Here is a 15,280-nt window from a genome sequence, read left to right as displayed (position 1 = left end):
TTACTCAGAGTATCAGCTCTTTGAGTCTCAGACCTGCCAAGTCAAGCTCTATTACTTGTGCTTTGATGCCACTTCATCTGCAGAATTATCATTGTGGTGTTGGTCATAGTTCCTCCTCCATATCTGTAGCCACACAGTGGCTCTGACAGAGATGCTGAGTGTTGGGATGCCTCTTGATGGGCTAACAGCTCTAGGGCTTCAGATGGTCTCAGGCTGGCCATTCTCTTTGGTTTTAAGTGCAATGTAAGGGGACAGAAAGGGGAGGGAATGTTGAAAGAAAGTCCAGTTGCTGACACAGTCAGCCCCAAATTCCTGAGCACTGCTCAGCACGTACATGTGTACTGCTTAGAGACTCAGCCTCACCCAGAATCAAGCCCTCAGACAGAAAGACAGAAAGAAATAGATTTGCATTTTAGATCCCAAATCAAATTCACAGTACTTTTAGCTGCTTGTATTGAAAAACTATGTAAGTCTAATATGAAGTAATTGAGCGAGAAAATAAATCTACAGCCGTGTGCTGCCAGGTTTTAGAGTTACTTTTCTGACAGGTATTTCACTTCAGTGCTGAGTTTGAAAGGCCAAGAGAGAGTTAAAGAATTAGAGATCTCAAAGGGAAGAGATGCAGTTTTTAAATGTGGCAAGATGTGTTTTTTTCTTTGTGGGGATGTGAGACATTGCAAGCTAATGCTCTTCGTCAGCTAGGGGAGGGAAAGGTTTGTAACTAAGAGACATTGAAGACAGACATGATTAAATACAGAATCCAGAATAAAGGTGAAAGACAGAATAGCAGACCATTAATTCAAGCAGAATAGAAAAGTAAGGACTGCTAACATGATAGTATTTCTGACTCAATATATTTTGTGTACACATTAAGTAACCATAATGAAAGAAATGAGAAAAACATGTTTCTTTCCATTTTTCATTTTGCTTACTTTATGGGATTGATTGTATTCTTTCCACAGGTATATACACTCAGACCCTGTTATAATTTAAGACCCTGCTAAATGAAAACAGAACAGAAAATTACTCATAAAATCTACATGAACATGTTTTTAAATGTTATCAGGAAATATTAATTAAAGGGTTTTGTGTGAGCAATTGCAAGAATTGGCAATTAGTCAATTAAAAAGAAAAAAAACAAGATGACAATGCCCCATAAGCAAGATAAATAACTATGCAGTGAAACTGGCTAACATATGCTTAGTTTTCTAAGAGCTTAAGGTTGACAAAATAAGCATCCAGGAAGGTAAGAAAGAAATCCTCAATTAAGGTACTGTCAAAATTAATCTGAACTCTGATGAAAAATGGCTGAACGGAGAAAGCTAGGACCATGGTTGCTCTTGTGTATCACAAAGGGCCAAGCACACTGCTAATGTTTAATAAAATAATGATGTAAAAAAAGAAAATCAGTTGGCAGCATTAGGAGTTAGCACTGGCAAATTGCTGTAGTTAGTATGCAAGTTTTAAATGTCTTAACTTGTTGTTTTCATATAATTTTTTGGATGCTGTTCACTTTCTCTTATCAGGTTACTGTTCTGTCAGTTTAAAAGGTTGAATTAACTCCACCCTTATGTGAGGGAAACTGAGTGAATGACTGATACGGGAGAAGGGAATTGGAGGATGTGAGAGGTGTAGTGTCACTCTTTTTTGGCAACAGCAGGTTGTCTCAGCTCTGTTATTGATCCATACACTCAGTCTGTGCTAGAACTGAAGGGAAAAAGCCTTGAAAGTCCCCTTCAGTAGTATGTCAAGGGCAAATAATGTAATTAGGTGTAAACAAGAGGTTATTGGTGGGGTAACAGGTACACATCAAAACCACTTTTGATAGGGCATGGAAGAGAAGTGTGAAAGGAGTATAGAACTAACTAGAGATGATTGCAGGCCTAAGACTGTAGATGCCATGCATTAGAAGCTATAAATGATATTTTGTTTATTTCATATAGGGAGTAAGTATTCAGTTAAAAGGGGCATGGGTACAGGAGATCCAGAAATGGTATAGGCAATCAAGAAAACCAGTCCTGTTAAACAAATGCTTTGTCTTTGAGCTAGTGGCTATCCTCCCCATGGAGAAGAATAAAGTACAGATTAGAGGTAATATAATGGAGTATAATATACAATAAATGACTTAAAATATATCCATTCCAAAATTCTCAGTGAAAGGAGCTGAAGATAAAAGGAAACATCAAGCAGATAAACGTGCGGTCTTTAAGAGGAAGCATCAACAACATGGGAAAAGGCCACTAAACAAACATTTAAGAGGGAATATAAGGCTTATGCATGAAGTTATTGCTTTGTGAGCTTGATTTAAACAGAGAGGAACAGAAGGCGAAGGCTAATCAAAGACATGATAGAAGAAAGTTTGGATTTAATGAAGGATAGAGGGCAAAGATTCACAGAGGGAGGATCATGCTTAAAATTTTCAATAAAGATTATTTTGAGAGAATAGCCACAAGTGCTGACAGAGAAGCCTATAAACATGATTTACCAGGGTTTTAGCAAAGCTTTTGAAAATGGTATAGCACAAAAGACTAATCTGTTGGGTGAATAAGTACGGCATAGGGAGAGATACTTTCTTTGATTAAAAAAGAAAAGAAACACGATCTTGGGTATGGAAAGCAGAGGAGTCTTGTGAATTGAAGCATGTTGGTTTGGAGGGGTGTAAATAATGGAAAACCTTAAGAATCATTATTTGCACCAATTTTGTTGAACTTATGCAGCATAGAAGTGATCTGGAAGAAAGAATAAATAGTAAGGTGATGAAATTCCCTGATAGTACAAAACTGGGAAAATGTCAGAACAAAATAGGCAGGTGATAAAATACTGAATGATTTTGACAAGGAGGTGGAGCATGAGCCAATAAGTAGCATATGCAGTTCATTTTCAAGTAATATAATGAGGCTGGGGAATAGAAAAAAAAAAGAATTAATGAGTAGCTCAGACAGTCACAGGGCACAAAAGTCTACACAGAAGTATTTTCTGCATACTTTTGAAGCCCTTCTGAATAGAACTGTAAATCCTCTAGTAGTATGGTTATTAGTTGTTTTGCTTTATTTATAAAAGAGCAAATAAAATTATGTGCACAGAATTGAAGTACCAATTGAAAGTTCATATTCCTAGACTTTATAAAAGCAGCAAAGTCTCATTTCACATGACATGAACACTCTGGGCACCTTATAGAAAAGAAATTCAGAAAACTGCACAGTGATAAGTGAGGATTGGGACAATAATTAAAGGTTTAGGTGACATTAGTATTGAAAAGGTTAGAGACACGTGCATATGTCCAATCCAAAGCTCTCTAAATGAAGTTACAGACAAGATTTGAATGCTGGAAAACTTTAAAATTGTTGCAAAAACAGGAATGCAACAGGCACCCAATGCTCTTGTGAGACATTCGTCCAAGCAGTTACTCTTCTATAGTGATTTTGGATGGCCCCAGGAATGACTTGGGCATCAGTTTTACACTCAACATGGAGGTGACAAATCGGCACTTAGGTTCTTGACTGGAGGGAGTTCAGTGAAGGATTATGAGTTTGTTTATTGGAGAGTTCTTATTAAAAGATGATGTGATGGTGATGATGATGATGATAATAATAGTGATAAAAGGAAAAAGTTAAACCACTTTCTTAACTCCATGTTCTTTTCTCCTCTGGAACAAATCTTTGGGAGTTTTTGCAAGATGGCACAGTTTAGAGCATGTTGTGTCTTCTCCACTTCCTAAACTGGTCCTGTCCAAGTCCATATGGGAATGTACTGGCAAGAGCTTTCTGTGGTCCACCCTTGCTGATTTGAAATTTCTCTCTTACAGGAAATTCATGTCAGCTTTTTTCTGTGTTTTTAGGGAAGAATGACAATATTGTCATTCTGCTCTGTCCTCAGGAGACTGACAGGTGTCCTTTGGGAAACGCAGATGTAGCAGGTTAGGATGTAAGAGCCCTTAGCTGTCCTCTCTTCATTGTTGTGGAATGGATTTACTCAGGGCTGTGAGCTGGAGCAGCAGGGCCTGGGATGCCTTTTTAGTCCTGCTGAGTCCTCTACATGCTGGTGGCTTGGGCAGAGGGGCAAGGGAGGTCAGAAAGAGTTCCCTCCTGCAAACAGCTGCAGCAGGACAAGGCAAGGATGGCTGTCACAGCCCTGAGTTCCCTTCTGTTTAGAACCGTCTTGCACTGCAAAGGCTGGAGACACTTGAGGGAAATTCAAATGCCTTCTTGAGTCACAGTCCAATTTTTCTTCTGTGTTGTGTCACGCAAATGTTTGAAGGCTTCTTTCCTTCCTATCCAGGCAGATACCTCAGGATTCATTTCTGTCTCATTCCCCCAAGTTTCCCCTTTTTGGGAGCACAGTGTGAGGAGGGGCTGGGTCTCCCCCTGGATCTCACCCTAGTGGGGAATTGGGATCAGCCATGAAGCACATCAGGACCCAGGAACTCCTGCGAGCAGTTATAAGTCCCATGGTCCTGACCAAGCTTGTGAGACTAAAATGTAATTTGCAGCAAACAAGGACTTCATTAGAATGTGAAACATATGGAAATAAGTATATGGGTTTTGTTCAACATGGTATGGAAACGACTGGGTTTGATCACTTTGAAAATCTAGGAGTAAATGGAATTTACTGAGTATGCTCTTAAAATAAAAACTCATGCACAAGTTTAGACACTTTGCAATGAGTGCATGTTGAGCTAATAAAAGTTGATGTCAACATTTTAGAATATGCTTGGAAACAAAAAAGAGCTAGTGCTTGATCAAACAGCAGTCACAAAAACAATCTTCCTTTCATGATAAAAAACAAAAACTCTGTGTGATTCTGCAAATATGTCAGATCATTCTGAACAGGCTAGTAAGTGCTAGTAAATTATTATTTTTGTTGTTGTCAAATCACTTTACTTTTTAACATTTGACTTCAAAAAAATCCCCAACCTTTGTATGTGTTGTCTTTATGTACATCAGTCATAATTTTGCTGACAATTCTTGACATGCAGTCTGCGTTGCTCTGCTAACAAGAGAAAAGACCAGCCATTACATTTATGTTTCTTTGTTTTTCAACAAAGTCACATATCAGGAATAATGCTAGGGATATGCTAATAAACAATACATAGTGCCAGTCATCAGGGAGTAAGAAATATTTTCTAACTAGTTCTAAAGGGAAACAATGTTTTAAAAAAGGGGAGAGTGATTGTTATTTATGTGATATTGTTGTTCTATATGTTAGCATCAAAAAGCATCTTGTAAAGAGCTTAGCATAATAAATTGTTGATCGTGACTGTCATTATTTAGAGGTCTGGATCTAGATGTAGTACAGTAAGGTTAAATTTACCAACATATCATAGGAAATCCTTAGACTAAATCTGATTTTTTACCAATGTTACCAGTATTGTCACAAGAACGAAAAAAGAGAAAAAGTATTTTATCTTTAAAAAACAGCTGGCTTTATGAATTGTAACAGTAACACTAAGTCAAAGCTGGTTTGGTTTCCGGGTGTCCATTGATTTTTGGTTGTCTACATAATGATTTGAATTTGTTAAATTTTTAAAAACTAAGGTTAATTTAAATGAAAAACTGCAAAAAAAGCTTATGATTGTTTCTACCATGAAGAGACGCAGCACATTTTATTGTCATTGAGAAAATTAAAATAGCCTCTGTGTATGAGAAGCAATGGGAGATTTGTAAAGTGGAGCCCACAGGAACACTTAATTTCAGAGCTGACTTTGATTAGTCACTAATTTTTCAGATAACTTGGTAAGGCAAAACAACATATGTTTGAAAAGTCTTTATGTTCCTGCCTACAGGCTTGAAGTGGAAAGATACTTAATAGATGGGCACTTTTTTTGTCTGGGACAGGGTATCTAAATTTAGATGCTGACAAAAAATCTAGCAAGTCTTTATTACTGTTTGGAGTCAGGTAAAACAAGCCAACAACTTTTAAAGAATATAATTAATAATACCAGCTGAATAAAACTCTTCACAAGTTAAATATATACAAGAGAGGCTGTATTTTTGATGCACATTATCCAGGGTACCTTATTTCTTCTTCAACTAATATATGGGAAATCTGCAATTTTAATACATCTGTGACACCTTCTTGTGACTTTACATTCTTTAAAAAATATGTGGTTTTTCTGTGGTTTTTTCTTTTTGCTGATGTAGGCAAGGTGCCTGTGGCTGTATGGAAAGATCTGTGTCTCCTGAGTTACTGCCTTGATGTGGCAGTTCAGGGCTTACCTTGACTTTATTGCATCTTCAAAACAAGAATTGAGCTCTTCAGGACTGTTACCTTACTACTTGAGTCCTTGATGCTACAATTATGAAGTTGAATAATTGTATGAATCTGACTTTTCTCATTAGATGCCTGGATAACTGTAGATTTTAAGTCTTATGAAGGAAAAATGAAACCTTACTTTGAATATACTCTTAGTTTTCACTTTTTAAACAATGCTTTCCAATATCAACTCTCTGGCCAATTCAGATCAAGAAAAATAATGAGAGAAAATTAATTTACATTTTTAGGATGTTGAAACGTCTTGGACAAGTTATATACCTTGTAGAAAAGTGAAAGAGCAGATCTTTTTTTGAAAGACATCAGGACAGAAATGTAAAACATGTTCTGTGCACCGAACTGCAGAGTAATGCATTTCGTGGTTCATAATGAAATTTGAGCTGTATACACCATGATTTTTAAGTAAGTCAAGCCCAATATAATGTGGCCAGAAGGCATTCTCTCTGGCTAGTTTCCAGTCAGGCTTCCCAGTTATAGTACAGGCTTGCCAACAGATATTATTGAAGCAAATACAGGAAGTTTTTGTCCAGACTATCTGAGAGGTTTTCCTCCTTGAAAAATGGCAGTCTGATGGACCATTTAAAATGTGTGGTGCAGAGTAGATTCTGCAGCCCCCCTGAAAATGAGAGCAGCCCATTTCTCATTTCTGTGTTCTTTTCCTGGCTTCTCCCTTGTTCTGTAGTGGACCTAATCCCTTGGTGTAAAATGAAGGATCCACATTGATTTCAATGTTGTTTGGCTTACATCCCATACATCCTCATTCCATTTTGCCTTCCATGAGTATGGTAGATGTTTTAGCAATACTGATGTGTCCATGGAGTTAGGAAGTTGATAACGATCTTTAACAAGTTTCAGAAAACTCAAATGAAAGTTATTACAGAACCTGCAGTGTTATTTTTTGTATATTAATAATTAAACCTGAATGAAAGCACTGCTGGAGAGCTTTAAATGACCACAGTGTACATGGTATTTTGAGTTATAATGAAATTATTAAAATTGTATATTACAGTAAATTTCATCTACCCTTGTTTCTTTAGAAGAAGACCTACCAGTGCATCAAATGTCAGATGGTTTTCTACAATGAGTGGGATATCCAAGTTCATGTTGCAAACCACATGATTGGTAAGTCAGCATTAAAACTTCTCAAAGACAAATAGCCATTTTTCTTACTCATTATCACCATTGCCTCTAAAATTAAACAGAGTTAAAGAGAAATTAATTGTGGATCCATCAATGATTAACCTAGGCATGATTGATTTTTTTATTCATATTATTAGACTTGTTAAAGCATTAGCATATTTTATTTTCTGCAAGGGCTAGTTTAGACTTCTGCAGAGAATTATATATCCACTGCCAGTCAAAACACAGGTGATTAGCAAATTAAACTTCTAATCATTTTTGCATTATTGAAAACAAACTAACAGGAATGGTTAATGAACTGGATGTTAGCTTTCCGTAGAGTTTTAGACAGGTTTTAATTTCAGAAATTATTATGGTAATGACACTACTGTGTACTTCTCAAGCACCTCAGTACCAAAATCAAAACTGGTGAGTTTTTGTCATTAGGAAACATAAATAATTCAAATGGCCATAAAATAGTATTGTTCGCTATGTTTGAGTAGTCTGGAAAAAAATCCTGAGTGTATCTGTATACAATTAAATACTATAAATTATTTGAAAAAGTAAGGTATTGTAGTATACAGTAATGGAATACACTCTTTAAGGTACAAACATTTAAAAAATGTCTTTTAGGATTCCTGGATCCTGATGTTTACAAAGCTGTTACAGTTGTAAATTGGAATAAAACAAAAGCTGCTTTTTCTTTGATATTCATATTTTCCTATTATTTGCTGATTCCCCTAGGTTTACCCATAATGTTTTCAATTTGGTAACTACTCAGTAATAGCACTAAGAGTTCTATCAGCCAATTAAATTTATCAAGCACATCATTTGCTCACTAATAAGATAACATTGCCAGGATTGTCTCCTGGTTTGTTTGGTTTTTTTTAGTCTTTTTTCAAAATATTGCTCTTCAAAACAGAGATGGATACCACTGATTTTTTACCTCTGCTTCCCTAAATCTGGTTTACTTGCTAAAATAGCAGAAAATCTTGTAAGGCACAGACCAAAACCATGGTATAGAAGTTAGTAATTATCTATCCAACAGCACAGAATTTACTTGATTTTTCCACTTTCCAGTTTGGTGGTAATTATTTTTTTACTTTTGAGGTAACATGCAGATTTCTTCCATGAACACTTAGCAATTTGGCTGCACTGTAAAAGAAAGTTATCTGCCAAAACTTAATGGCTCTTTTCTGTAGTTACTTTATTTAAGTTGTTACACATTTAGAGCATAAACATTTTATATGTTTCATAAAAATGTATAAATAGAAATGACAAATTGGTTTTGTAAGGGAGACAGGAAATCTGCCTGTTCGGTTAAGCCTTAGTCTTGATGTCTTGTGTTTTTGGGCAGGAGATAAATTGAGCTGCTTCAGAGTATTCAACCTGTGTCAGTTATGGAATTTAAAAGCAGGGTAGTATTAACAACAGAAGTCATAATTTCTGCAGTTTTATTTTAGTCCGGTGTTTGAAATGTTCTTAATTGTAGCATGTAGTGATGCTGAAACTTGGCAGGGAATGTGGACACTGTTTATAAGGGATGATGCTGGAACTGATGTTTGCTTGCTACCCACTTCCCAGGTGCCTCACATTTTAAGAATAGGAGCTCATTTATTTAATTAAATACTCAGATTTATTTTTCCCTCTATTTTCTGGATGAGTTTTATTAAACAGTCAGAATGGGAGGAGCAAAATGGGGAGAGAGTCAGTAAAGCAGGACAAATCCATTTAGCTGGCTTCAGCTTGCAGATCTGAAAAGACGTATATTCTTAAACTGAGCTATTAACTGCCTACATTTAATTTCTTAAAAGCTGGATGAGGTTGAATGAGAAAGAGAATATTTTAAAACAATATTTAATTGTTTTTTCTGTGTTCTATCTAATCATGCATGATATTACTTCATGACATAACCATAGTGACACAGATTTAAATGTGCTTAATATAAAATCTTCCCAGTGAAATAAAGGAGCTTGCAAAACATGCAGGGAGATTTGCCAGTCATGTGTGTGCTAATCTGTGTTCAGTGGAAGATTCTTATCTGCACTGCCAGACTTAACAGTGTAGCTCCAAATGATGTAGCCTCGATTAAGCAAATTCAAGGGGATTTTGTGTTGTGCTGGAGTGAAAGGAATATCAGCTTTCTGGAGAGTTTTGAATGTGACCTCGGAATCGAAACTCAAGGAAAAATAATTTCTGATCTCCAATTCTGTTAGTCTTCTCACCAGTAATTGGATTTTTTCCTTAGCTATCTTTCTAATTTCATCCTCCCCCTCCCCTTTAATTTATATTGTTGTTCACAGGCCTTTTTCCAAGACCACGTTCTGTCTAGAGAGAAAGGTTCGAGGGGGTCACATCAAGCTGTTTTTAACCAGCCTTAGTTTATGTATATCTGTAGGTATTCTTATAGTATTTGTACATAATACAGAAAACATACACACAAACACATTTGTGTGAATATATAATATATACCTTTAGTTATCTGCATGCATATCAGTATGTAGATTGAGAAATACATTTGATTAAATACTGGAGTGAATATTGGCTTGTTGACACAGTACATTAAATAAAATAAATTATTTCCTAAAGATATTGGTTCCTTCCTTTTTTACATGTATCTGATAAAACGTGTCTTCTTGCCCTGATTTTCTAGTAGGTGATTGGCAGAACAGGATGTAGTGTCTTTGATTCTCTGGGAAAAGAAAAGTGAGGTAGATTCAGGAAGACACAGAGAAAGAAAGGAGTTTAAATTCAAGAGAGGGGGAAGGTAATGTGGCAAGGCAGGAGTTAATAGACAAACAGTGTGATAATCCCTAGATCAGATGTAGGGGCAATAAATGCCTTTACAGACATCATTGCACAGTGTCAGGAACTGTTATTTCCTCTCATAGTAAAATGTTCCCATTATCTGTATTGTGGTTATTGATGGATGTAGTGTCTTCTTACCTGAAGGACTCCATAATCATAATTCAGTGAAAAGAGAAAAGGGGAGGCACCTGGAACATGGGACAAATGTGAAAGTGGAAAGTCATCTGCCAAACTCAGCTCAGAAATGAGTGGGAACCTCTGACAGCGATAATGCTCAGCCAGCTGAGGGAAACAGTTGCTGTTCGACATCATGATGCAGTTTGAAAGCCTGGAAAAGTTGATGGTGTCCCATCTAATCACTGTGCCCCTTGAACATGATCCCGAGATGTAAACTGAGTTCATGTTGCTAACATCCACAGAGAGAAGTTGCATTATGGAAGGTCACTGAGGCAAAGCTATACTTATGAAACCCCAGTGTGAAACTTAGACTTTTAAATAAGGCAACTGGAATTACTTTGCTGGCTAAAATAGCTCCACTGAGGATAGGTATTTTTAGGTTGTATATATGTGTGTGTTTTTGTCTAATCAAATATAATCTCAACTAGACATTTAGCAGGGGAAGAGGGATTAGAGGCTATTGAAAAGCCTCTTACTCTTCTTTGTTAAGAGTATATAGCATTTTTACATATTTTATTATACATTTCAATCAATTCAACAAGAGGGATTATGCCACCTAATGGAAAATAAAATCTGCCGATGACCCAGTGAAGTGTAACCTTAAGTATCTTTGACAACAATGCAATTTATATTATACAAGTTATGTAATAAAAATATGTCATAGGGGAAGCTTTCCTTTAGTAACTACACACTTCCTACTTCTAGAACTTTCCATTTTAGAACTGTTCTGCAGCCTTTAATTGAGTCTTCCCAACATCTTCATGATGGGATGGGGCAGTGAGCCCTTTCCACTGAATGGATGAGGACAAAGAGGCATAGAAGTGGAATCTCTTGCTTGCATTAAGTGAGCAAAAGTTTGAGAGTTCTGACTGCCAGATCTGTCCAAACATTTCCAGACACTGTGCTTCATCAAGCAGAGCCTGCGTTAGCTTAAACTACACACTGAGTCAGGCTAGGCTAGGGGATGCTAGCAGACAGAAAGCAAGGCATGATGTGGGTTTTTTTAAATAGTCCCTGTGTTTTGACATTATTTTAGACCTCAGTGTAGGCATGCACTTTTGTTTGGATAACTGTAAGGACGATTGCCAAATGAAGACCTGCTTGTTGGTGTATGTACTGAAATTTGTGGGTGAAACAATTTCCAGCTTTTGAGTGGGAAAGGAGGAAACATAAATCCAGGTTTCATACAGGTTTAGAAAGTGTTGGCATAAATGGTATATCTTCAGTTGTCTTCTTTCTTCTACGTTTTTTATATGAGTGGAATTAATTGCACTTTTAGCAGCTTTCTTTGAGAAAATTCTATTTCTGGGTACATGGTGTCTGTGGAAAATAAGCTTTCTAACATTCCTGTGTTTTCACCACATACTTTACAGCTGGCATTTGACCTGAGAGAGTAGAAAAAGAGTCTGCCATTGTTTGTGTTCTGTTTGATGCACTCCACTGCTCCTTTTATTATTTTCACTGATATTTTTATGCAGACCTGCTAACCATTGTTTCATTTTCAACTGATTCCTTTACATCTGTAGTATCTGATGCAGTTTGGTGTAAATAGACAAAACAGTTGCTGTAGCAGTTGCCTTGGATTTTGCACACGTGCATATGCGGGATGGCTCAGAATTGGGGGAGTTCAGGAAAGGAATTACTCCATATAAAATTATGGAGCTCAACAGCAGTAGTGTAAATTTGTAAGTGCTCTGAGTAAAGTGCTGTTAGGCATGAGATAATGTAAAGAGATGACATTGCCAAGAACTATTTATGAAGAGCTTAATTTTTTTCACTCTGATAATTCTTGACCAATAATTACCAGCTTCTAATTATCTATTTTAGTTAGAAAGAAATTTCTATCACTATGGAGGTTGGCATTGCAACTAGCGCATAAATCCCCAAAGAGGTAAATGTGTTCCAAACAGCCACAAACAACTGTCTCATGAAACATAGTGAGCAAATTGCGAGCCGCTGGCTGTGCACAACAGAGCAGCACATTTACCATTGAGGACTGATCAGGCTGACAAAGAGAATGATAAAAGGGAGAAACAGCCACAATCTTTGTAGTTTACTGCTACTTTTGTTGATGGAGAAAGCAAGCCCCAGTGTCATAGCAAGAACCACTGCCCCTCTGAAGAGTTGGGGAGTAAAGAGGAAGGATGCGGTACCTTTTTGAAACCCTAGATTTGACAGTTTCAAAATATGTAATTTCTGATAAGTGAACAGACTTTTGTTTCTTCAACCTTTTCAGTATCATGTGCAAAACCCATTTTGTGCAGTCTGTTGAGGAGAGTTTGTCTCTGAGTGAAGGGTGCTATGTGGCATTGAGCAGGGTAGCAAATGTGAGCAGGAGGAGGAAGTGAAGGGAATGGAAAAAAAGTTACTGAGCACTAAAGTTAGAAAGCAAATGGGAAAACAGGATGAAGCAATCCTGCAGTTGACAAGAGGAATTCTAGTTTGCACCAGCAAATAAATACTTCATCAAATCCCAAGTAACCAAAACTATGCTGAAACAATTGGAGCTTAAAAAGAAAGGTATATAGAAAATGCAATCTAACATTTTAACTTTTCTGCAAAGAAATTTTACATCTGTGTTTTTAAATAGCAAGTAGTGTGCAACCATGAGAAAATGTAAAGACACACTTTAGTGCAACTCATGATTTTTTATTCTTTCAGCAACAGTGATCTACTACGTATACATGCTTGTATGTTGTGTGGATGTGCATGCTTGCATTATGCATGTATTAACTGCATGCCTAATAAACCAATACAAATAAATCATCTTATTTGCCTCACCTTTGTGCTGTGTACATTATGGTAGATGTGGAAAATATCACTGATATCAAGACAAAGGAAATACCTCAATCAGCTTTCTGGAAATCAGCCCAAGAAAATTCTTGTATGGTTGTAATAGCATGTGGCATTCACACATGCTATTATTTGTCTAATGCCTAAGGTCATTAAAATCCCATGATTTTCCTTTCACTTATGCAGAAAGCTGTGCTGAGCAACTAATACTTGTTGCACCATGTTGACCTCAAGTAATAAATCTTCAGAACATCAGTTTGATCACTCTACAGTAAATCTGATACTGTAAAGTCCCTCTTAGCTAAGATTTGAAGAAAAAGGATGCAAAGATATAGATCTACACACTAGAGGAGGAAGGAAGTGAAGACTTCCTTTTGATAGTCTTTTTTCACTGGTTTTTGAGTAGAAAAAAAGGAAAATTGTCAATTTATATTGAAGAGAGTGATCATACCACTTCAGCATCAGAAAATCATTTGAATGTCTGGGAATCTCCTGTTTACAGGCAGAGCTGACAAGAAGTTGTATAAAAGTTAGAGGAAACTTGGTCTCCTTATCTGCAAAATGAGGAGATGTAATTGAAATACCCAGGAAAATCAGCATTTGGAGTTAAATCTGAGAAAACGTAGGTTTATTTCATGAGGAGCTGAGTTACAAAATAGGCAAAATCTGGGCTGTTTAATACTAACAGGAAGCTACTCTCCTGTGGGCAATGCTGGCTTATTTGAAAAGCCCATAAAGGGTTTCTGCATGGACCATACAAAAGGGATACTTTCTCTTTAATAGCCATCTGTACAGGAGAGATGAGAAGTGGGCCAGGTCATCTCTCCTCAGCTGTCATGATATTAACGTAGGTAATGGAGCAAGCTCTGCGTTCTGCTGGGTGTTGTTTTTCATAGATGTTCATCGATTTACACAGATAATTCTATTTATTTCTTAGAGTTGGTCCAAGCAAACCAGGCAGAATAACAAACACCAAAGCATTTCAAATGACTTTATCCTTGTTGTTTTGTAATGTAACTTTTGTCTAAAAAATGGTGTCACACCTACTGTGCAGATGGCTGCATGATTTGTAAACCAGCCAAAACATTTAAACAAATGTGTGATCTGGGGATAGATTAAATAAAGGATAAAATGGAGTGTGGACCACAAATTCTAATAATCAGATGATTTTAAGTTGTGTGTGGTGTGGAGCGATGGTAGCAGCGATAGCAGGGAACGCTTGCCAATGACAGCAAGGTGCCTTACAGATCTCAGGATGGAGCCTGTGGCCTAGTAGGCCTCAGTTTGAGAGCTGCACATTTGCTGTACAGCTGGCAGCTCTGTATGGGGACATCAGATAAAACTTATGTAAAATGAAGTGTTATTGCTTAGTATGAAATTGCGTGGGGAGGGAATTTGCAGACAGTAACTGAAAACAGAATTCATGGTACCAATGAAGCAGACTGTAAATATGAAGAGGCTTTAATTATCTGCGCAATTTAACAAAAAACTCAGGATGTATTCGGAAGTGGCAATGGCAGCTGTACGCACGTTCCAGCAGCACCATTCACCGGGCTGCAGGTTCTGTGCGTCACCTACTGGGGCTATGGGTGCCCCATCCCTGCCACTGCCTGTCCCCAGGTGCTGGCTGTCCCCACTGAGCTGCTCTGCTTGGAGCTGGCACTTCCTTTCAGGGGTTTGAAGCAGAAACAGCTCCTTGCTTTTTGAAACAGCTTTCAGGAAAGGTTCTCTGGGCTTTTAAAATCACAAATGGTTCAACCAGGACACAGTCTGCAAACAACCACGAATCCTTTTTGTTTGGGTTGTTGTTTTTTTTTTTTTTGGGGGGAGTGCTGGGGGACAGGAGGGAATAGGGGGCTTTGAACCTTGGACTCCCATGTTTTAAGAAAATAGAATGCAATTGCCATATTATTAAATAATATAGGTAGCAATACTGACAGTAATAATAATGATACCAAAAGGAGCATCTGAAAAATGTCAGCAATTCAAGCTGGAGTTCATCCTGTAAGGAAATGAAGCAAAGTGCATGGAAGCTTTAGATTTTTCCTGCAGAAGTGCCTGTGGCATGAATAGCACCCGATGAACAGGATGCCATGGAAAAGCAGTGCCAGGC

The 15,280-nt window shown here is 37.2% G+C and overlaps 1 protein-coding gene across 1 annotated transcript in view; it reads left to right on the top strand.

The window, feature by feature from the left end:
- The window catches only part of ZNF521 (zinc finger protein 521), a 326,177-nt gene that overhangs the window by 105,033 nt on the left and 205,864 nt on the right, over positions 1 to 15,280 (top strand). The window contains exon 7 of the mRNA XM_062512637.1: positions 7,308 to 7,392. Coding sequence (XP_062368621.1) covers positions 7,308 to 7,392 — 85 coding nt within the window. The remainder of the gene's footprint in view (positions 1 to 7,307; positions 7,393 to 15,280) is intronic.

The sequence above is a fragment of the Cinclus cinclus genome, chromosome 1, assembly GCF_963662255.1.
Source record: "Cinclus cinclus chromosome 1, bCinCin1.1, whole genome shotgun sequence".
Classification (NCBI taxonomy): domain Eukaryota; kingdom Metazoa; phylum Chordata; class Aves; order Passeriformes; family Cinclidae; genus Cinclus; species Cinclus cinclus.
The sequence above is the reverse complement of the archived record's forward strand: the minus strand, read 5'-3'. Positions and strand labels throughout refer to the sequence as shown.